The sequence below is a fragment of the Pararge aegeria genome, chromosome 16 (genome assembly GCF_905163445.1).
Source record: "Pararge aegeria chromosome 16, ilParAegt1.1, whole genome shotgun sequence".
In the NCBI taxonomy this organism is placed as follows: domain Eukaryota; kingdom Metazoa; phylum Arthropoda; class Insecta; order Lepidoptera; family Nymphalidae; genus Pararge; species Pararge aegeria.
In genome coordinates, this window is record NC_053195.1 from 13657443 (window position 1) to 13682425 (window position 24983).

Below are 24983 nucleotides of genomic sequence, written 5' to 3' on the forward strand. Positions count from 1 at the left end.
GACGTTTCTCCTGACATGGCAAAGTGCTAGATTTTGCAGTTTTATTTATTGAAAATAAATAACAATCTCACTAAGAATATATAAAATTGGATAGATGCAATCAATATTTTAGCTATTCCTTGTTATCATCATACCTATTGATCGATGTATCGAAGAACATATTGGTATATCGAATAAAAAATATTAACATCTCGGTTTTTTTACAACCCTAGTCTTAGGCCATGTCTACACTTTTATTATAGGGCAAGATTGTGGTCTATTTAAAAATTAAAATAGTTTTTATACATTCTGTGGTTCAAGTTTCATATATTTACTGATATTTTTCTGATCTGTGTTGCAAACGATGCGCCATTGCTAAACGTAGTAAACGGAAAAGAAAGTGAATATATTGCTGACATAAAGTAAAGTAGTTCTACGTCATTGATGTACTTCGCTTTCATATAAGTGTTATGTTCTTTAGTTATTATTTTTTTCTATAAAGTGATACAAAACTTGTACCATGGCTCTGCCTCCAGATTCCCAACGACCTTTTCGGCTTTACGTGACCCATGTGGATGGTGAGGGGCACTTTATAAAGATAAGTGGACAGCTAGATCAGCAATCTTCTCTTATGGTGGAGAGCTTGTTCAAAACAGCCCGTGAAAATTTGGAAAAAGGGATCGGAGCTGTACCCCCGGCAGCTATTCACGAAGGCATTATTTGTGCCGCCAAATACAAAGATGGAACATACTACAGAGCAAAAATTATAAACATTACGAATCTCTCTACCGGTTTAGTCGGTGTGCATTTTATTGATTTCGGCAACAAAGATATTATTTCTATAAGTACTATACGTTTTTTAGACAACTATGATCCCATGTTCTTACAATTGCGAGGACAGGCCACAGATTATTACCTGGCTCGTGTTATGCATCCATCAGGACGATGGGAAGAGCCCTTGCTGCTTAAATTACAAAGTCTTCTGTGCAACGCGGAATACCCTGCGGCAGTCGAAGCGCATACACGATCATTACCTATAATTTCCATTCAATTTAAAGGAAACGACCTTTCAACTCATCTAGTCTCCAATCGACTTGGAATTGCGTTGCCTGTACCTAAACAAGAAGTTTTGCTGTTGCAAATGAATGAAAACCAAGGCAACTGGTCCCCAACCTTGTTAGCTGATCCTCCAGTTTTCACAGAACATGTACCATTCCTAATTAATCAGAACTTTCCCAATCCTGCATCTGCTATGCGTTTGAATCATAATGTTGCACTGCCATACAATGGTGCACCTGTTCATGGAGTGAGTCAAAGACTGTTAGTGAATAAGACATCAAGAAATGTGGTGAACCTTAGAGCTCCAGTGCGTCAACCTCAACATGCTGTGCCTAGTGCAGTGCCACCGCCTGCAACACCGCCACCTACTACAGTGGCTGCTAACAAGCCAGTCTCACCCAAAAAATCAATAACATACAAAAGTAGACTCCTCGAAGTCAATTCACAGCACAAAGTTTTTGTATCATTCGCTGAAGAGGGCCCTGAACTATTTGCAGTGCAACTGGTTGCTGATGGAAAGAAATTACAGGACATGATGGATGATATTAATAGAAGGCCGCATAGCAGTCTTGCCGAACCACCGATGATCGGAACAGTGTGCCTTGGCAGAATGTCTGGTGACAGAATAATATGCAGAGCCATAGTCATGAATCTATCTGGATCAAACTGCAAATTATTCTTTGTGGATTTTGGGGATACTGAAATGGTATCCTACTATGACATATTTGATATTCCAGAGGAATTTGTTAAGCCTAATATATTTGCTATGCGTTTCTGTTTGTCTGGGGTTAAGAAGTTGGAAAAGAACCCACAACTCAACAAGGCTTTTAAACAATTAGTCAATGGGAAAGTATTGACTTTACGTGTTGTATCTCCAGAGGGGCCTCCACTGATCCAATATGGTGAATTATTCCTGGACAATAAAAATGTGTTAGATTTATTAATGACAAATGTGAAAGATAATCTTCAATTTAAATGGATGGGGATGCTGCCTTTGGGTAGCAGGCAATCAGTCTTGGTGTCATATGTTGACAGTTGTATAAAGTTTTACGTACAACTATCAGATAACATAGACAAGTTAAATGCAGTCATGGATGCTGTTAAAGCTCATTGTGAGAATAGTTCATCACCCGGAGAGTTGCCAGTTGGTGCAGCATGCTGTGCTAGGTTCCCCGACGATGACAACTGGTATAGAGCAATAGTTAGAGATATGAAAGGCAACCGTGTAGTGGTTGCATATGTTGACTATGGGAATGAACAGGAGGTGAATGTGGAAGATTTAAGGACTATTACCTCGGATTTAATAAGACTGCCAGCCCAAGCCATGAAATGTGCATTGAAGGTAAGTTATTTAATACTTTTATTTGTTGGTTCTACTGACTTTTTCAATTATATTATGTCGGATATTGGAGCCAAAAATTGTCATACCTGCTGCAATAAATTTATGCTTCTGAATAATTTTTTTAAGATCATTGTTTGCTATTTGATTAGATGATTATATTCATACATTGTTTTTTTTTCTAATTTGTTTAACAGGGCTTTGAAAACAGACCAGTTGAGACAAAAACGTCAAACCAACTGGAAATGATAGCATTAGAAAAGACTTTAATGGCTCACGTAGTTGGTGTGCTGTCAAATGACACCATGATAGTAACTCTAGTAGATGACACAGACGTCCCACCTCTCGATGTCGCCAGAAAGATGAACCAGCTTTCACAACCCAGGAGTGTTGAGGTATGTATATGTATGTACTTCCAATAATGCCTTAGCCTATTTGGATTAGATGAATGTGTATTTAGGTTGAATTGATTGAATTTATACCACTGCTGCACCGCATCGCTAATACTCGATATTGGATGTTTCTTATTTACCAAACTATTAATTTAACTTTTTGTAATTTTGTTTTGTTTATTAATTTTTTACCAATGAATAGTTGGATAGATAATATATTGAATATAATTTTTTTGGTAATATAATTTAATGAACAATTATACATTTTGTATGTCGACTACCCACTCACATACATATACCCAGTACCCACGTACATTCCACACATTAAAATCTACAACCAAAAAGCTTTTTTCATTTAATAGTTAAAATCTTAGGAGTGATATCTTTTCCCTCAGCGTAAGCACTTTTGTCTCCATGTTTCCCCTCTTATCCTCCTTTTAGGTATGTAGTTTTTTTCCTTTACTATGGTCACACGATTTTTTATTTAATTTTTAGAGTGTACATTGAAGTATAACTTAAGTTATATATGTATTCAATATGAAGCGGTGAAGCCCAGTGGGTAGGGGCTCGACTTCACTTTTGGGTGGCCAAGTTCAAATTCCGGCATGCACTGTTAACTTTTCTAAGTTATGTGTGTTTGAAATAATTAAAATATTACTTTCTTAAGAGGTGAAGGAAAACGTCATGCCTGAGAGTTCTTTATAATGTACTCAAAGGTGTGAAGTCCACTAATCTGCACTGGGCCAGCCTTAACCCCTTCTCGTTGTGGGAGGAGACGTACCCTATAGTTGGCCGGTAAATGGTTGATATGATGATGATAACTAAATAAAATATTATAAATGTGAAAGTATGTTTGTTTGTCCTTCCTTAACGCCGTAACTTGATTTTTGAAATAGAGCTAGTGGAGAGTAACATAGGCTAATTTTTTTTCCGAGAAAAACAAATGGTTCTCACAGGATTTAAAAAAAAACGTTGGCAGTAGCTAGTATGTTCATAGATTTCGTAAAGGATGTCGCTCTTATTACAAATATTCTATTATTATTTATTCTATTAGGCTAAAGCCACAGCACCCATTCAGAAAGCGACAGAAACCATCAGTTCGCCAGAAGGCAGCGTTCTAGATGACGGTCGAAAGAAAAGCTTCCGCCGAGAGAAGAGCTTCAAAGAAGAGAGGAGACCTAGGGATGGGGAAGAATTGGGACAGAGAGGCGGCAGTTTCCGTGGCAGGTAACCAAACGGAGCTCAGGATGCCAAAGGATTATTTGCGTGATTAATTACAGATTCTTTGCCATCTTTACAAGAGCTTTATTTCTTTTCATTGAACTTTGTCCAAAGCGTTTCGTTGTACATTTTAACTAGTCACAGGTTAATGCTGCGGCCAATAGAATGCACAATATATTAATATAACTAGCTGTTGCCCGCGACTTCGTCTGCGTATGATTTTGTTTTTAAAGTATTCAGTATCGCTAAGCCTTAAATGAGTATAGTAGTATATACATATACCTGTGACTGACTGTCAATTATTTATAGACAAATAATTTGCAATAAAATAAAATTGCGACTATAATTAAAGATCTAAGCTATCCTATCTCTTAAGTTGGACCAGACTGCTCACAGTGTGCCAATTTAATTTAAAATCTAAAGTAAAAGTAGTTTAGGAGTCCATCGCGGACAAACATCGTGAAAGGAGATTTATATATATTAAGATATTGTTAAGAAGTAGTAGCAGTAGAAGAGGAGCTTTTTGTGAAAAATCGTCCGTTGAAGATCTGCCGCGATGTTTATTCAAGCCGCCATTTAAGCGCCAAGCAGCAATGCTTTGTTCCGGTCTTTGCCAGTCTTATTACAGGCACATGAGGCTACGGCCCAGGACGCACATAGACAACGCCTATAGTAATTTACTACACTATTAATTACCCACAAAATTGTAACCTATAGATAGCAAATACGTATTGTATTTAAGATACGTTTATACGTATTCAAGATACGTATTGAGCATTGGATTGTTTTTGTACCACTTTATACTAAAGAACCCATAGCAGATCAAGGGCTCTTTTAAAGAATTTGCTACGGGCCCTTGCTTAATCAGGCGCTGCGCTTTAGGGTTTCGGTACAGTGTCGAGTAGAAACCTCTCAGGGGTAGGGTTTTAATAAAACGCTGTGCCCCTCCCCAGTTATCGCGCTTCCATCTGCATCTCCAAATAAAAAGAAATTAAAGACGAATAAAAAACTTCCCCTTTCTTTTATTCATATTTTAGGGTTCCGTATCAAATTAAAAATTCAAAAAATTCTTAATGTTAAACTATAAAATAATGTTGGAAAAGAGCAATCTGCTGAGTTTCTTGCCGGCTCTTACCAGTGGAATATGCCTTCCGAACCGGTGGTTGAGTCACTACAAACAGACTGACTTGACGTTTCAAAAGTGCTTATAAATTAGGCCTACTCGAAATAAATGAATTTTGAATTTTGAATGTTTTGAACGCACGAATATTGTTTTCGATTGTTTACTACTCCACTTCGCAGATTGAATTTAGAATCTTTTATATACTTCGGTATCGAAATGTTCTAATTATGAATTGTACTTATGTACTGAAATGAGTCAGCAAAGGCGAAAGACGATACCTATACTGGCATTCATCAAAATCTACATAATTGTACTTTATTTCGTAATCACTTTTCTTTTTTGGAGACGTAGATAATTTTTTTTATGCCACCGTACATATTAAGTCATTTTAACTCTTATGTTGTCCCATTTTATTAGCACTAGTTAAAATTGCCTCTCTTTTGCCTCAATTATGTCATCACCTTGACCTCCCTATTGCTCGGCATTCTCTGTACGTGTCCCAACCACCTGAGGAGCTGGGCTTTATGAATGGCAATTAGAACCATTTAAATAGAATACCGACTCTAACTTGACAAGATTTCGTACATTCCGAGCAAATAGCGGTTTTCACCTAAACAGCTATTAAAAGCAGACTACGAGGTATAATGCGTCATGAATATTCAGTTCAAGTGATGAATCTCGATCTAAAGGCGTAACATAACGCTGAGTAGGTTTCGTTTAACTTTTTCTCGGTGATGCTTACAAAAAAATTGATAGTACCCTGAGTCACGGCCAATGTGGTCTTCGCGCTCGGTTCTTGAACTCGTTGCAAAGATTTATTTTCAGTTGGACCCAGACTTTGAGCGTTCAACATGCACCGATATTGGTATAGGTAAATACTAGACGATTATTTTGAAAGAACTATGTATACCTTTTGTTTTTCCGGACCTGAGTCGATGAATGTGGTAATTTTGTTTCGTGCTCAATTGGTTTTACGTGTGTAATAAGGTTTCTAATGCAGCGGTAACTTGGCGTGTGAGTGAATTAATTATAACAGTACTTTGTGATTTTATTTCAGTACTATTGAGTTACTAGCAATGTATTTATTTTGTATTATTTAGCCTAGAGCACTCACAGAAAACTCTCTTACCTAACTGAAAATATTTTGTCGAAAAAGATTCAGTACTTCCTTTATAAAAAGTAGCCCTATATAATGTTTGCAAAGTACACTATGTACCAGAATATCTCGTCAAAATTGGTTTAGGCTACACAACCGGTCTCAAACCCGGACCGACAAACATACATAGGTGTTTAAGTTATGTTATAGTTCAAATAATCGTGAGCAATATTATCTGTACATAAATACTTGATGTTTATAAAATCTTAGGTATACATTCTATAATTATCAATATTTCTATAAATTAATAACTGTATTATGTACTGTATATAACACTCAAGAACTGTTATAATTACCTGGATTTGAGTGAATGATTTTAGCGGCCTGCCTGCTTTTTTGTCTATCTTTGTCTCTAGTTCAGCTGATCGAATAAATTATTTACCCAAATAATCATTTATAAGTTTCCTTCAAAGGTGCGGAACCCCGTCATTCAGAAACAGACTCGCACTTGCCGCTTTTTAATATTATATTTCAGGAAGCTTATTGAATCGTATTATTTGTCTGTAGAGATCAAAAAGAAAATTTTGAGAGGTCAGCACCTGGCCGTCACAGTGAAAAGTATGGCGGGAAACCGGAACGTGGGGAACGAGGCGAAAGGTAAGTGATATTATATTTGATGCTATTGTACTTATTAATATTCTTTGAGTGATTTTGACTTTCTCGGCTTCCCGTGTCGGTTGTTATAAATATCATGTCCCACAACCCGCAGAAAAAATATAATCCATATCCCCATTATATAAGTGTATATTATCGTGCGCTCTATTCCTCTCTGTTTGCGCTTTCCTCGTCCTCTATTTTTTTATGTCTATGATTCACATTCGCAACAGATTAAACAGATTTGTGTTAGATGCAATAATTTTGAAGTGAAACTTCTTTAGAATCGTTGTGATTTCAAACTCGATGTAACGAAAAAATAAGTCCATTGAGACACAAACACTTATAGAGTGACAGAGTGAGATAGAAAACATTATACATTTTTTTACCTATTCTAGTTACCATGGAAACTAAATAATAAACCTTACATTTTTCCTAATAGTTCTGATACTCTACATCCACCTCAATCTCTCGTAGGCTACTTTTCAGAAGTTACACTTCTGCCATGTGTGAATAAATTGCACAGGATTTTTTTTATATTCTATCTTTTATTTTTTTTAATATATTTTTCAAATTCTCAACAATGTTACAATTATAATATACAAATAAATATTAATATATAATTCATATTACATAGTTAGTCGAGGTCACTAGGGTCGTGGCTAGTTACCACCTTGCCGATATAGACGTGCCGCTAAGCGATTTAGTGTTCCCGTACGATGACGAATATAAACCGCTTAGGGATATGTGTTTAAAATAACTGCCTTACTCACAACAGGTTAGCCCGCTACCATCTAAGACTGCATCATCACTTACCTGGTGAGATTGCAGTCAAGGGCTAACTTGTAGTGGAATAAAATTAAAATAAATTCAGCCCTCTAATGCAATTTCATCGGGTGGTGATAATGCAGTCTAACCTGTTAGGGGTATACAGTGGCGTACATAGAGGGTGTGCACAGGGTATGCAGATAATATAAAATGAACATAATCCCCAGTAGGTTATAAAATCCGAAGGGTAGGCTTTTTATAACTCTTGCAATGGTTTTTGTAGCTCGTACTGGAGATTTTTTTCATTTCTCTTTATCTGCCCTCTTAATGCATACCCTGTGCATACCCTCAATGCTCAGTCATATTAAACCGTACCACACAACCGTACAACTTTGTCGGTATTGTTTTAGTATCATAGCGAATGTGGGAGCGGTATGAATGCGGTTTTTCATATTACTTTATAGATGGGTGTTTTTTATGTCGTTGGGTTTTTTTTTTAACTATACAGGGTTGAATAAAAAACACTAGAAATCTCTCTCGTTTACATTAAAACTAACAACTTTTGTTCTAAGACTTTTTTTTAAAACTCGGTAATTTGTTTACTACTCTGTAATGTAATATCGGCAACAGCGTGCTAACCACTTGTGATTTTTTCGTGGGTGTTTGTAGCGATTTGGCAACACGGGACATGTATTTGGTTTCACAGTGCAATATAACATTATAGAAATAGCATGATTTATAAATTCTATCTTCGCTACTCAGACGCGGTCCACCCAGGCCACCTCGTGAGAACCATACGCCTGTGTCGCCTCCTGCGGCTGAAGACGAGTGGGAGGAGTCCCCAGCACAGCCGACCATGCCGCAGCCGGCATCCTCCAGACCTATGAGAGATAGAGATAACACGAGAGACAGGTATACTTTGCATTTACCGATACGAATTGATTTATACATGGTGTTTTTGTTTTCGCCTGACAACACTGATTCAGTTAATCTGTCCAATGATAGTATTGGACAGATTAACTGAACTGGACCAATGAATAGTCATTGGTAAAAAATAATAGGAAATTAAATTATTTATGTGGTGAATAAGAAGCATCCTATATTGAGTGTAAACGGCGCGGTGCTGCGGCATCAGTTCAATCAATTTGGTAGGTGCTTCCAAGTTTCTTAAAACAGAAATAAATTAGCTTTACTTTTGTATCACTAGTTTAGTACTCTAGGGTTGTACGGAGAGATTCAGTGGGATGCCGGTATACGATGGTACAAAATTACCGTGTATATAGAAAAGGGTAATGTTTTTCCTCAGACTGTGCAAAAAATAACAATGTAAACAGCTTTAATGAAGTGACACAAAAAGCATTTCTGGCTCAATGATGCTACTTCGGGTAGTATTTAAAAGTAATGATGCTATTACTTTAATATATTACCCCAGTATTATTAATTAAAAAGTATTACTTAAAAGCTATTTTATAATTCTATAAAACAATTAGTTAATTAATTATACACTTTTTATAACTGAGCTCGTTATCCTTACATAATCTGTTTCGTTTCTAAGGATGGTGTATTTGTGTTTTTAATGTGTTGAAATAGAAGGTTTTTCTATGATCACTAAAGGAAAAAAGTTTTGGTTGCCGTTTGTGCCAATTCTGGTGTGCATAAATCTCTGAATAAAACTAAAAATAGTGCTGTATTTGCCAATAAGTACTACTTTTGGTGCTCCAACTTAGTCAAAACTTTTTTTTTTTTGGGTATTGTAAAAGTTTGATTGCTACCTCCGACCTCTCAAGGGGGTATACCCAAACTAAAACCATCACGGCATGTCCCTCTTGTTGGCTTTGTTAGACGCCCGGGGACCTGTTTGTACCTGTTGTATACCTCCCGGACGAACTTAGTTAAGACTAGCAGATGCCAGAAACCTCGTCTTCGTAGAGATAGAGTTCAAAAAAATCCTTTGGTATCCACGTTTGTCTCTAGAAAGCATTAAGAAAGTGTAAATGTGAAGGGAAGCCAAATTTCAAACTCCAGACTTTTCTTTTGGAGAAGTTTACTAAATCTGATCTAAACAAGCAAATTATAGCATAACTCGTATTCCATCCGTTATTAAGTGAGACCGAGATATTGTTCCGAAACACGCACATTTGCAATAACTTTCATTAGGAAATTTCCAGTTAAAAATAAAACTGGGTAAATGGGAGACCGGTGAAAAATCTTTAATTAAGGCAACGTTAAAAGTACAATTTCTGTGCGAAACGCATGCGTTTAGATAATTGCAGATGAATAAAACAGCTATGCGCATAATATGCTGGAGTTTTCACTTTATCATTTGTCAATGGAAATTTTATATTTGAAGCGTTTTATTTAGTTCACCATGTATCTACATGTTACAGCTGTTGAGATAGATCCTGAGAATACCTTCCGATATTTTTATACACTTGGAGGAATTATCGCTATAAGACTGATGTGAAAGGCATATAATAATTTTTGCATCGACTGTAGGAGAGCCGTAGCTTAATTGGTGAAAGCGCTCAGGCCGCGATTGCCCGAGCGTTGCAGGTTCAAATCCTGTCGGTTCCGAAAATTTTTATATGCATGTTAAATTTATAAAAAAAAAAAAATACCTTCCGAATTTAAAAAGTTATTTCCTTTTGTGATAGTGATAGATAAGTGATTTATTTTAATTAACAAAAAATAAAAGAAGCTGTCTTACAAAAAATAATCTTTTCAATTAAACTGAATTTTCGCAACTTAAATTGAAAAAAAAAAACATTGCGATTTAATTTAATTAGAAACGAGGTTATTTTTTTTTACCGGCTAAGTTTGTTGTGGAACTGTACCTTAGTTAACGAAAGTAGTTACCACCATCACGTCTAATGGTAACATATATGTATGAACTCTTCATAATTGCCTTATCATATAGGTGTACATGAATAAAACATTTTTGAATTTGAAATTTAAGTTCACGCTAGAAAGTAAAAAAACAAATGTATCAACAGAAGAAAACCTAGAACGGACCATCATGACAAAAAGGGGGCATGGAAGAAGGAGGGGAGCGGGGTCGGCAAACGGCTTAAACAGGCTGCAGAGGCGGCGTCCTTAGATGCTCAAATGCAAACCGGGGCCCAGCATAAGGGTTCATCTATACAAGAACGGTTAAAACGGTACAGAGTAGTGTGACGCTTTAACGATAACGCTTCTGTGAATTCAAATTTTGTACAGCACTTGTAAATGTTATGCACTTATAACACGCTAATAATTTACACCACAGACTAATTTCTTTCGCCTCAATTCTCACCTTTGCAATGAAGAATATAGATTAAAAATAGGCCATTTAAAAGTGACCTTCATTCTCTATTTTGAAAATTGCCATGGTGTTGTCATAGAAAAAATCCAATTTAAACCTGTAACATCACTGCATTATGTTTTTGTAATAATATGAGGCTTCAATGAACTTATAAACTAACTTCGTTAATGGTCATTACAATTATTTTAATTGAAAAGGATTAAAAAAACAACATTTTAGTTCGTTATTAAATCAAGCGACGAAATTTGTCGCTTGATTGCTTTTGTGACATGTATCTAATACGTAGGTATGTTCTCTTGTATCATATCATTGAAAATGTTAAGAGTGAAGATCGATATGTATCCATTTACCGATATCGGTGTAAAACTCATAATATCAATCATTACGCCCGTGTTTAATCAGTTTTTCATTGCGGGCATTCGAAGAAACTGCACCTAATTTGCACACCTGAATGCCCACCCGAGAATTGCATCTAAAAACTTCTATGAAAAAAACAATAATGCATCACAAACAATGGCATAAAACGCTCGATTTTATGTTTATAAAAGCATTAACAGTTGAATTGCTCTCGATTCCTCGCCCCATTTGCTTCCCGACACACTCCGTCACCCAGCACTGTAGAATATTGCGTTTTGTTTCTATTCAATATTTAGTAACCAGTCTAGGTATAGCTGACTAAATGCACACAAAGCGTTGCATTGTAGCATTAATTACATTATATAATATAAAATAAAACTACTGCAAGAAAGTTAAAGCTAAATACACGTGGATGCAGAGTCGGAGTTACATTATAAAAGTTAAGGCAGACAAAAGTATCAAAAATAGAAAATACGTTGTGTGAACCTAACGTAACATGGACTACGTTAATACATGTCGGATCACCAGATCACAGTAAGAAGTTTCGTAGCATATTGATCCACTTCCAGTGGCCACTTATTTTAATCTGGCGGAAGCCTGTGGCAATGCTAATTTTCTATACCATGCCATTCTATTAACTGGTTACGGGTATTGGAAGATATACTAACCTTGTGAAAGCTAAACTGTAATGGTGCATCAGGTTGGCTTTTATTTTGACAAATAATGCGGAATTCAATGTATCGATGTATATGTGCATAGCCTTTATTTTGCTCCGCGACGGTTCAGCATCGATTGTAATACTCGATTACGAGTACTTTTAAGTTACGTATCTACTTATTATAACAATTTAATGCCATAATAGACTATTTTCGATTAATTTCCGCTAGAATTAGGCACGCTTCGTGTGCACTCTGCTTTGTTTTTTTTTCTCTATTCAATAGCACAGACGTTTCGAACTCCTTTCGTTTCAGCACGATTCTACATTATCATTTGTATTCGTTTTCACGTAATAATTCGTGTTCGTTGATGCTTGGTTTTAGAATTCGCATTATATTTAGTATCAGCTATCAATGATTTCTTTTTCTTTTCCTAAATTTACAATTTATGCTTTAAAATTATAAACTTTGTTTTTCGTATCGCAAGCAGGGCTTTCTGTTAAAGGCCTTATTTTTCAATCATAACTCCAAGTGAAGCATAAATTTGACGTATTATACAAAACGTGAAATGTATTCTTCATTTTTATGGATTATATTTGACTTAACAACCCTAAAATTCATATCACATTTTTCATAATTACATTTTACTTTTATATTACAATCAAATGTTACTTTACTTATAAATCCTACTTTCAGAGACAATAAGTTCGGTCACCAAGATGAGGACAATCAAAATAATGATAGAGGGAGAAATTTTAGACAAGACCGAGACAGACAAGATAGGCAAGACAGACCCTTCAGACCGGACAATCGGGGTGAAAGACGTGACAATTGGGGTGATAAAAAGGAAGGTTGGAATCAAAAGCGTGATTTCCGCGACAATAGGAGCGAAAGAGGAGAAAGAAATGACAGAGGCGAGCGTGGAAGTCGGAGTAACTTCACGCCAAGAGACCGCGCAGACAGACTGGACAGATCGCAGCATTCCGACAGCGACAAAAGATCTGAAAGAAGCTTCCGAAATCAAGGCAGCGGCGACAACTCTGGTCGGGGACCACCGTTCAAGAGCCGAAGTAAATTTACTCAAGTTCAATGCAAAGAACTATCAGATCCCATGCCCTTTGAAACTCCTTTCGCAGAACCCTCAATAGAAATAGGATCCCAACAGGAAGTGTCCATAACGTGGATAGTCTCCCCAGAAAACTTTCATACCCAGATTGTGTCGCTGCAGTCTAAATTTATAGAAATGATGCACAGGATTCCGGAAATGTACAAGGGAGTTAAGCCTTTTACGGGTGACATTCCAATTGGATCATCAGTTTTGGCGCGGTATCCAGCCGATGGTGTATTATACAGAGCTACCGTTGTATCCGTGCAGCCTTTCTCCAAATTCATTGTCCGTTACGTGGACTATGGCAATAAACAATTGGTGGACGCACGAGACATATGGCAAATAGAAAGAGAACTAATGGAGCTTCCGAAAATGGCCGTTCACTGTTCCTTGACTGGCGTAGGACCAAAGGAAGGCAAATGGAAGGCCGATCCTGAAATAGACCTCTGTTTTAACGCGCCGCGATATCAATGTATATTCCAGGATTATGCAGATGAACAATACAAGGTTTCGCTATGGAATAATGGCGTAAGCACAGCCGATATGTTGGTCGAAAAACAGTTAGCCGTCATGGCTGAGAGTCAGTCCACGGTCACACTGAAAGGTAATCTTTGAGCTATATTAAATTAAGTGCTTAGATTTTTTGGTAAGGATAAATGCCTAGGGAAGCAGATAGTACAATATTAACCATTATAGATTAATAAACATTAAAGATTAATAAATAACAGCGACCCTGCTTTCTGAACCCAAGGCCGTGAGCTCGATTCCCACTACTGGAAAATGTTTGCGCGATGAGCATGAATGTTTTTCATTGTCTGGGTTTTTATATGTATATTCTAAGTATTTATGTATATTATTCAAAAAAAATATTCATCATTCGTCTTAGTACCCATAACACCCTTACTCTGGGGCTAGATGGCGATGTGCATATTGTCGTAGAATATTTATTTATTATTTATTTAATAAAATATTAAAACCGAGTCCGTAGGCATTAAATAGGAAAATGATGTTACATGTAAAATTCTTCTACTAATACAACCGAATTACGAAATACTGTTGAAGGTTGCATTAGTATATTTCATAAGGAATCACACTGTTAAAATATTAAATCAAAAGAAGCATGATTATTTTTCGATACAAAATATTTTAAGTGTTTATTTGTGACAACCCTATTGTAGATAAAAGACCGACACGGGCATAGTACGCTACGCGAAGCGTACCTAATAAAGTGACATAAGTCACTTTATTTTACTTTTGCATGTGTAGGGCTGTATCTGATTTCTTTCGGTAAAAATATGGCAATGATTTGATCAGATAAGCGTTTTGGATTCACTGATAGGAGACCTTGAAACAGTAAATAACGTGACTCCAAAGCATTTGCAGTATTATTTCGGTTTTCAATTTTACTTGTATAACATTATAATACGGATAGAAAATTGCCGTCAGTGTGTCTTGCAATAATTTAAAAACGACTCTGCCGATTTGAATTTTTTTTTTTTGTCCTTTTTTGGGTGTGTTAGGAAAAATAAGCTAGGTACTTATAAGCTAATATTTTTAGATGTACATGTCATTTACAGATGAAGCGATCGATCTGACGATTATTGTCGGGCAGCAGATACTGTGCCGGGTGACACACGTCGAATCGTATGACAAATTCTTTGTTCAATTGGACTTGGAAAAGGCTGATTTGGTTGAGAGCGCTATTGCTAACTTTGATGTAACAAAGGTATGTATATGATTTTACAACTATGTTTTATGAACGTCCCCAAACGGATATTTCAACAGTGAACGCTGTGAAAAGTCTACCACTGTTAGACATGTTTAAGATGAATTATCTGCAAACAGCACATGTCACAAGTTTGATGTACCCTGAGACTGTCTTTTATGCTTACTTTATATGTATTCTATCACTAAATACACCAAAATACAGAATTGTAAATGGTTTTATGAAACGCTCTAAAATAAGTGACATTACAATTTACTTTAGTATACAATATATTCCTGTTGGCAATTTAAAATTTCGCTGGTCAGCATCAAATAATCGCACTATTATTTTTAGTTTGTAAGAAGTTTTTTTTTTATTTTTGTTTGTTGTAAAACTTCTTTAGGCGCGACTAGGGAGTAACCCCGATTTGTGACGGAAGTAACGCTTAGACGTCTGTGTAGGTTTCGCTATTTAAAAATAATAATTTGGATTGGTGGAAGTATAGGTCATATACTCCACGCTTTTTGACTTATACTCCATATTTCCAATATTTTCTAATGGATCAATTGTGAATAGCAAAGTTAATTATAAATTCAACAGTTATATAAAAAATATTTTAAATGCAATTTAAAATATTTTTTATATAACTGTTTTTTGAAAATCTTTAAATATACTTGTTTATTTATTACTGTTGTAATAATTAAATTATTAATAAATTTTCTGAAATTCTATAATATTCAATGACAAGTTTATATGGAAATGTCCTGATCTAACTACTCTCTAGTATTCAGTGGCGTGCATCTCATAGATGCAAATAAGCAGTGCTAACCCTGACCTCAGGGCCTCTCAGACCATAAGGACGACTTCAAATTTAAAGATTGAAAAAAAATTAAACAATTTATAGAAAACTATAAAAGCGCCATCTAGTTAAAACCGGCCGCACTTCTATGTAAATCAATGGACAAGTCCCGTGTCATGGTTTAGAACTAAAATAGACAAACTGCATAATATTTCGACTATATTTTAATTTTGAGTTGTAAACAGTATCCCTAAATAAAAAGTAACGCTTTAAATATAATTTAAATCTCATAAAATTAGCTGGGGTTTTCACGATTAAGTATCCATTGCCGGGCAAATCGTTTATTCGTCGCTCGAATTAATGCGCCGCGCCGCCGCGGTCTCCATAGAAGCACGGCGATTGAATGCATCTGTCGTTACTTGTGTGCACCAGCACACATGGAAGTTCTGGTGTGTAGTGATATAATCGCGTGCGTGCTTACACAATATTTGGCTCTTTCTATGTGTGCGAGTTTTCCAGGTTTCCAGTATAGGGGTTTCGCTTGTGTGCAAATCTTAAAAGCACTGCTTACGGAAATTTGAAATCCAAATGTATGCTTTGTTTTTTTATAAGCATAAGTAATTTGCTTTGTTTGTTATTGTTTTAAACGGCAATAATTCTTTTTTGTAGTTAAAAAATTTATCAATGAATTTTATTACATTCAAGGTCTTTAGAAATTTATAAGTACCTAATTTGTTCAAAAAGTATATTAAAATAACCAAATTAAAAGTTGCCGAATTATGTTAAATAAATTATTAACGTATACCAGGTGCCATTGGTAACTGATGAAGTAATATTCTTCAAATGACAACTTTTAATAGCATTTGTGTACTAAGAAAATATTACGGACATATTTTGACTATGATATTCTCATTATCGCTGGCGATCGCTCAGCGCCATTATTGTTTACCTTTTACCTTCTGTCATAACAACTTATATTCACCGAATTAGAATTAATTACTGTTTTTTTCGTTTGCTGTACGGTTGTTTGTAAATAGTTACAATTATTATTGTTAACATTAACCTTTGTGACAGTGTACTGTTTGTAAATGATTGTGAGGAATATTCTTAGTGTAAGAAAGTTCTTATATTCGGCGTGTGATCTGATGGTTCAGTGTGCTTGGAAAATGTAGGTAAGTTTAGAGCTAATTCTTAACTAACGTTTAATTGAGATTATTCGTAAAGGAAGAAATGCATCTACAAGGAGCGGCACGTAAAAAGAGCTCTGACTGACTTACAGAAACAGGCAAATAGCAGTGATCAATGTTTTGTTTCATTATTTATTTATAATAATACCTATGTTTGTTTATTGTTTACACTAAAAAACATTATTTAATGTAATTGCCGCAATGGCAGACAATTTTAAAAACTCGCTAGTCGGTCGTCTCAGAGCTTACTATACCTACTGGAAATAGGAGATGATGAGAAGATCTACATGGGTATCACAAACAATGTAAGGTTAGGTACCTACTCACAAATAAAATTTTACAGTAACATCAAAATAGCATGTTCAGTACCTATTTTTTTTATGCATACCCTGACCGAAAACCCTATGCACGCCACTGCTAGTATTCTATTTAACAAATGAAAATATTTATAGAATGTCAAAGTGAATCATTAATGAATTTTAAATAGAATATTACATGAAATATTAAATGAAATGGCGGAGTCCCAGAAACATTTTACTCCTTCATCAATTAATAATAATAAAAGTTTTACTTCAATCGCGCGTAAAGGTTATACGCACACACTTTTTTTGAACGTTTTTATGTTTTTGGTGTGGTATTGAAGACTTCTTAATTTTCATCAATAATGTGCTTTTAGCTAACTCCACTAAGCTCTGACAGTCTTACTGACGGAGTCCATTGCACGGTGAAGCATGAGGACAAAATATACCGAGCCATACTAAACGACGTGTCCGATCCGGCCAATATACAAGCCGTATTACCAGACTTTGGCAACGTTATTTCTACTTCCATGGACAATGTAAGTATTCAAACATACTCATAGTTATAGATATAAAGGCTAGTTTGGTAGGCAGCTGAATTGCCGTTGGTGTAGTGGTTAGATTGTTCGACTGCGATTACGAGGTTCAGGATTCATTACCCGTGTCAGGCCTATGTATTGGATTCACCCCCGTGCGCTCTTTTCGGAGCTACCGTCCCATCGGACTATAAGAGAACGGGGAATATAGAGTGGCGTATTGGACTATGATATTTCCCGCGTTTTTCTTTTTTAATTATATCAAGTAAGTATATGTTAATATATATATATGTATATTAACATATACTTTATTCCACAACCTTTTATTGAGCTCAATACTTTTAACAAATTACGCAGTTACAACCATCGAATCAGCTATATTAACATTTAAGGTCAAATGGGTTCACAGTATTTATATTATATTATACAATAATATTTATAAATGCAATTATATTTTTATATTAAAATAATATTGCATTACCAAAAAGTTTATGGTCCTAGATAGTATTAAGAAAAATAATTCACCCACACTGTTGTTCTTCACACATACATATATGTGTAAAAGCGATTAAAAATCATTACAGTTAGGTAGGGTTGTAGATTTTTTTGATGATTAATTTTACCTAAATGAAAACTGGAATATGTTATAAATTTAAAAACTATATAAAAGTTTTCGGAACCGACAGGATTTGAACCTCCGACTCTGGCAATCGCGGCCAGAGCGCTTTTTCCATCTAAGCTACGGCTCTTCTACCATCGATGCCGAAATTAGTATATGCCTTTTTACATCAGTCTTATGTGACTGTATTGATAATTCCTCCAAGTGTAGGTAAAAACACTAATAAAAATTATAAAATTAATAGAAATTATAGTAATTTCTCCAAATCAAGTGTTAGTGCTATTTTTTTATAGTTTTTTGTTGTACCATCTCTCGATACAGTGTTATTTAGATATAAATATAGATGGATACATATATGACTAACTTAGTAGGTACATACCTAAATAATGTGGCAAAAAAATTAGTTTGTATAAAACAAAACAATATATTTCAGCTAATGATACTTCCTACCGAACTAAGCGTATACTACTATCAGTCGTTGCAATGCCGTTTGAACAATTACAACGAGGAATCGAAAACTTTGATGTCCCTTGATGAGTTGAAGAGCAAATTGACGGGAAATAAATTCATTATATACGTCAACGAAGTAGATGAAATCATGTAAGTGACCCATACTATAATTAATTTTTTTAAGACCTCCCTGGCACAGTGGTCAGCGCTTTTGTCTTATAAGTGGGATCAATCCCCGGCGTTAGCAATTTTGAAATTTACCATTTCTGAATTTTCTCTCGTTAGGTCTGAGAGGCTTCGGCCATAGCTAGTTATCATCTTGCCGACAAACACGTGCTGTCAAGCTAATTAGCTTTCCGGTACGATGCCTTGTAGAAACTATACTCGTATGGGTTTAATATACCTGGCATACCTTAAACAGATTAGCCCATCCATACCATCTTAGACTGTATTATCACTGGTCAGCTAGAGGAGCAGAAGACAAACATTTCTTCCACCGATTATAACCCTTGAAAAGAAATAAAATTAACGTGTCCACTTGCCAAAGCATGAAAAAAACAGTGCAGAATCGATAAATTCGAGAGGCCGAAAGAGACAGCTTTAAATTCTTCCTATAAACAAATCAAATCGCGCATGCGTGAACGTCAGTTGTCAACGTCTAGACGAAGAAGTGTGATGTGACAATGATTTTTATTAAAATTTATGTTTTTAACAATTTTGACGATTCATGCACTGACATACTATTTTGTCGGCCAATTGGTGCGGTGGGCACCGACCCTGCTTTCTGAGTCCTAGCCCTGGAAGCTGTTTGTGTGATGAGCATAAATGTTTTTCATTGTCTGGGTGTTTATCTGTATATTATAAGTATTTATGTATATTACTCATAAAAATATTCATCAGTCATCTTAGTACCCATAACACCACCCATAACTACGCTTACGTTGGGGCTAGATGGCGATGTGTGTATTGTCGTAGTATATTTATTTATTTATTTATTCATGATTACACCGTAATAGTTTTAAGTCTACTTGTGAATTTTGGTTACTAAATTTATTCTTCTTATTATTAATAAACAAACATGCTAAAGAGTATGGACGGATGTTTATTAAAATATCGGAATTTGTATTTTAGATTGGTGTCCACTCTATATGAATCGGTGACCGGCAAGAAGATTGCAATATTCGAGCCGGACGAGGGAGCTTACGATGAGGTGGTACAGTTTTGTACGCGGGCCGTCTTCAACTATAACTTCGGAAATTCATACGTTGCGCATATAGAGAACCTCAACGAGTTCTATCTACAGAAGGCAGCAGATGGTCTCAGGATAGCCCTACTGTTGGAGCAGTTGTACAAATTCTATGAAGAAGGTGAGCTATACAATATGGCAGGTATCTGTAAACCATCAGATCTGATCGGATTCTCTTGACTCATAAAAAACTTTATTCTCGAAATTATCCTCAAGCTTAATGAGTACCTAAATATCTCGAATCTACGAACCTTTTCCTAGAGACGAGGCGAACGCGGGAAAGCGAGGGTGGCATCACATATCAGCAAGATATACAGTCAATGCGGCCTTTTTATACAATCAGAAAGTCTTGTCCGTGGGCTTCGTTTTCGGTCAACAAACTTCTTTATTTCTACAGTAGTTTCATTAAATTAACTCTCTCTCTTTTATAGCTTGTAACTCGGCAATCTTGTCTTGATACATTGGGCCGTTCGTCTCTGGGTTAACGTACGGTTGCAGTAGTTTCATTAAATTTTTTCATCATATACTTTTGTCTCCATAGGAACACCAGAGCCTCTCACCGAGTTCGAAGTCGAGGCGCTCTGTGCGGCGAAGTCTGCTGACAGCAACTGGTACAGAGCGACAATCATCAGCTCCACCGACGAGAAAGTCAAAGTACAGTTCTCAGATTATGGCAACTCTGAAACAGTGGCTAAAGATGCGATCAAGAAACTCGATCCCCAATTCTTTGAACCATGCTGCCTGGCTCTCGTTGCCAGCTTGGGTCTTGTGGCTTTACAAGAGGATGCAGTCGCGAAACTGACTGAATGGACGATGGAGAAGGAAATTCAAGTGACCCTCGCTTTCGGTTCCGACGGATGGCTGGCCAACCTTCATTTAGACGGTGTCGATCTATCTGTGAAACTGGTGAACGAGAAATTAGCGGCGCCACAAGTCGTCTCCGAAGAAGTTCCCGAAGAACACAAACCCGAAGAGGAAGCACCCGTCGAGGAACCTATTTCGTTGCCAGCGGGATGCTCTCAAGTATACATAAGCCACATCGATAGTCCCGGACAGTTTTGGCTCCAAATGCTAGATAAGGTGGAGAAAGTCGATGAAATTCAGGCTGAACTGCAAACAAATGCGGAGAGCTACGCAGATATCGAAACGCGCGAGATGGGAACTTTATGCGTCGCTAAATATTCGGTGGATGACCTATGGTACCGCGCCGAGATATTGGATTCAGATTCCGATATTATAACTATACGCTTCGTAGACTACGGCAATACAGATGTTTTAGACAATCAGCCAGGATTGATAAAAATCATTCCAGATCATCTGAAGGAAATCGAAAGGCATGCGTTCAAGGCCAGCGTCAATGCGATACCGACCGGTACTGGACAATGGTCAGAGCCGGCTTCAGACTACTTCACTAAACTAGTAGGCGATTTATCAGCGCCTGTGGACGCGTTAGTTGTCCTCAAGGACGTGACGACATACGTCGACATTTTTGTGAATGGGCAAAATTTAACAGACAAATTGGTCTCCGAGGGTCACGCGACGAGGTCTGAAGAGAGCGAGTGCGGAAACTACCCGTCCTGTTTCGCGAGTCACGTCAACTCTCCCTCTGAGTTTTGGATTCAACTCGAAAGTGCAGCTCCAGAGTTACAGTCTATGGAGACTGCTATGGTCGACGCTGAAAACTTCCCTGAACTAACAGCCAAGGAAGAGGGAGTTCTCTGTGCTGCGAAGTATCCCGAAGATGGTGCTTGGTATCGCGCACAAGTCATCGTTGACGGATCAAAGGGCACAGAAGTCCTTTTCATGGATTATGGTAATGCCTCCATCGTAAACGAGTTGCGTAGCCTACCGGATGAGCTTCAATCTAAACCAGCGCTTTCAAGAAAATGCGCTTTGCAAAAACCTCCCCACGTCAAGGCTTGGTCTCGAAAGTCCGAAGTAAAATTTAATGATTTAGCTGCTGAGGGAGCTACGATATTCAACGTTCAGTTTGTGGCGGCTGGAGATATATCTATCGTTGACCTCTTCCTTGAAGGCAAATCTGTTTCAGATGAGTTGGCCGCTCTTTGCGAGGAACACCCGGCGTCTGAGAGGCCGACACCAGTCGGTCAAGACCTACACAGTAGTGGGAAAATCTGCTTCGTAAATTCTTTAGAAGAGTTTTACGTGCAACTTGACGATTCTTTAACAGATCTCGATAAGGTTACGGAAAGATTAAATAACGGAGGTGAATTTGAGCCTATTGGGGATCTCAGGGTGGGCTCTATTTGCACCGCCTTCTGGAGCGAGGATGAAAAATGGTATAGGTGTAAAATATTAGAATTTTGTGATGTTGGCTATCACGTTCAATTTATAGACTACGGCAATAAAGCCAAGTGCGATGAATTCAGACAGTTGCCTGAAGACATAGCGGTTATAGAACCCCTGGCCAAGTGTTGTCGTCTAACAGGATTCTCGGATGACGCTTCAAATGAATCTGCTAAATCTAAACTAGAAGACTTAGAAGCGGAACTTGTAACATTTGAAATAGAATTTTTAGATAGTTTAAAGGAGCCTTCTCTTGTTCGGTTATTGCTAAATGGAACAGATATAAGTTGCATCCTCAAATCCGACTCGCCAGTACCAAATACAGAAAATGACAATGCATTTGATCAGAAAGAACCACTCACAGAGAGTGTAGTTGAACCAGAAGAACAAGTGAATGATAGTATAATTGAACAAACAGATCAATTAAAGGATAGCTTAGTCGAACAAAAAGAAGAAGTCACCGAAAAGCAACCAGATGCTGAAGTAAACGGTGATGACTTCCAAGATGCAGAAAATATCATTGGAAGTGAAGCCAGTGATTTAGATTCATCGCAGCATGATTCGATTGCAGGAGTTAGCAGTATTAATACAGTTATAGAAAAATCATTTAAGGAAAAAGACCTCTCGATAACCGACGCTGTATCAGAAGAAACAGTCAATAAAATGTCCTCACCTGAAAAAGAAGTTTCTGAGGTCACAAAATCATTGACACCTCTCGAGGAGAGTAAAACATCTACACCAGAGAAAGAATCGCCTGATATAACACGCCCCATTTCTACTGCACCTGAAGTAGAAACGCTTGGTGATAAAACACCATCTACGCCTGAAAAAAAAGTATCTATCAAAAGCTTAAATGACTCATCGAAAACAGAAAAAGAAGAGTCAAGCGAATCATTGAATACAGATACAGGCTATGTTAGTGAAAGCAATAACGAGAAATCTACTAAAGAACCAATTTCGCCAGTCAAAAGTGCAGAAGCTCATGACGAGAAACCTATAGTTGTAGAATAAATGTAAATATGGACTGTTATAACTTTTACCTATGGACACTTTAATGAGTTTGTACAGACGGGTATAATGGCTAGAAACACCTATTTCGGTAACGATTTAAAGTCAACTTTATCTACTAAGAAAAGGAAAGTTCAGTAGGGCTAACATACGCGCCATCACTTAATGATGTCTACCCATTCGCTCGTTTTATCACATAGAAATAGGACGACAAATTGGAAGACATAATAATTTCGTGGCGCAAACTACAGATCATTCTATCCATCTGCACTGACGCTAATAACTTTTATTTTTTTACTTGTGATACACTTTGTCTTATTTTAGCTATAGTTAAAATATTTCATAACTTTATTTAAAATAAAAATAGATTATAGGGTACTGATAAACAGTTGATTAGAACATTACACCTGACTGGATTTCAGATGTAATAATATATTGTTTTTAGTGTTATGTCTTACGCACATTGCCTAGCATTGCTTGAGCGAATTATCGATTGCTCAAGCGCATAATTGATTAAAACGGTTGTACTGTACTGTCTATGTGATTGCTAGAAGCGATTTTTGCCCATCCATAGTCATTCAAACACAGAAAAGCGAGACTCGTATGCTCTTATATTCAATAAACACTCTGAAAACGTTTATTATTTACGTTTCTTTTATATATGTACCGCAACTTCTAAGCAACTACGATTCGTACCTTTAAGGCGAATAGGCCTTTTGCTGAAAAAGAGCGTACCAACCCAGACTTAATTGCTTTTCGACAGTCGAATTGTAGTCAAGTAAAGCCTTTCTATTATATTAAAAAGAGAAAATACTAAAAAGTATAAATGGATTCTATAAGCTCTGAAAATTACCTTTGCAAGGCGCTAGTTAAACCGATTTCAACTACACCTAGTACAACTTATAACTCTGGCGATACTAGTCAATATGCGATCAGATATATTAATTATTCTGTTTTGATTTGTTTTAAAATTTTACACATCGTTACTTGTGTACGTTGAGAATGTATACTGCGATATATAAGGAAAATTCAATTGTCTTATGAGAGAGAGAGCAACAAAGTTTATATTAAGTCGAGGTTATAAAATAATTATTACAGTTACTCGGTGCTTACAAAGGCTTTTACGAATTCTGTCACATGTACAGGCAATGTATTTTATTTCAATTTCGGGTTACAGATGACCGGATATCGGACCCAAGTGTGGAAATAGAATAGTAATCAAATCAGGATTTTTTCAGCACAAATAACTATAATAGCAACATTAAGTGTCGATTTATGAAGTGTTGCAATAGTCCTGCAATCACTGGCATTTTTTGTACTGCTGAAAGCCACACTTCGTTAAAACCTTCATATTCAGAGGGAATAGGCATCATCTAAACAAGCGGGATGCACACAACTGCATTATCAGTATCACTAATTGTCAAGTGTGATTATATGCAAGAACCAAAGCCCTGATTCGCAGCCATAATTTAATGGTAACGAACTTTTGTTAGAATTTATGAAGGGTCGGTACGGGAAGCTGCGGAAATAATAGAATCATATTCGACTATGATTTAATTGTCCTACGTGCGGTTGCTACATTAATGTGACATAAGGTTGTAGATAATGTTAACATAAAAGCAATTTTAAATTATGTTTTTAATAACAATAACAAATATTTGTTACATTATAAATTATTATTATTTTTTTCATAATAATCATCCTTTTAGTTGCCTGCAATATCGTTTGCGTAGTTTGTTTATTACCAGCTATTTTTTTAGTCCTCTGCCTCTCA

At 36.5% G+C, this 24983-nt stretch overlaps 1 protein-coding gene across 2 annotated transcripts; it reads left to right on the plus strand.

Moving 5' to 3' along the window:
- Window positions 1-341: 341 nt before the first annotated feature.
- On the plus strand, window positions 342-23741 carry LOC120630544 (maternal protein tudor-like). Of its 2 annotated transcripts, XM_039899797.1 has the most exons (12): window positions 342-2380; window positions 2575-2772; window positions 3824-3996; window positions 6777-6866; window positions 8394-8543; window positions 10625-10789; window positions 12642-13657; window positions 14631-14779; window positions 17421-17582; window positions 18632-18798; window positions 19780-20015; window positions 20436-23741. In XM_039899797.1, exons 1-12 carry the CDS (start codon window positions 500-502, stop codon window positions 23210-23212), a joined length of 7164 nt encoding a protein of 2387 aa, XP_039755731.1. In that variant the 5' UTR covers window positions 342-499; the 3' UTR covers window positions 23213-23741. The 2 variants fall into 2 exon arrangements, with proteins under 2 accessions (XP_039755731.1, XP_039755732.1); XM_039899798.1 differs by lacking the exon at window positions 10625-10789.
- The last annotated feature ends 1242 nt before the right edge of the window (window positions 23742-24983 follow it).

Bases quoted from the DNA above. Each gene is read 5' to 3' on its own strand.
- LOC120630544 (XM_039899797.1), top strand. From the start codon at position 500: ATGGCTCTGCCTCCAGATTCCCAACGACCTTTTCGGCTTTACGTGACC. The intron at 6,867-8,393 runs GTAAGTGATATT...TTCGCTACTCAG, and splicing joins CGTGGGGAACGAGGCGAAAG to ACGCGGTCCACCCAGGCCAC. The intron at 8,544-10,624 runs GTATACTTTGCA...ATGTATCAACAG, and splicing joins AGAGATAACACGAGAGACAG to AAGAAAACCTAGAACGGACC.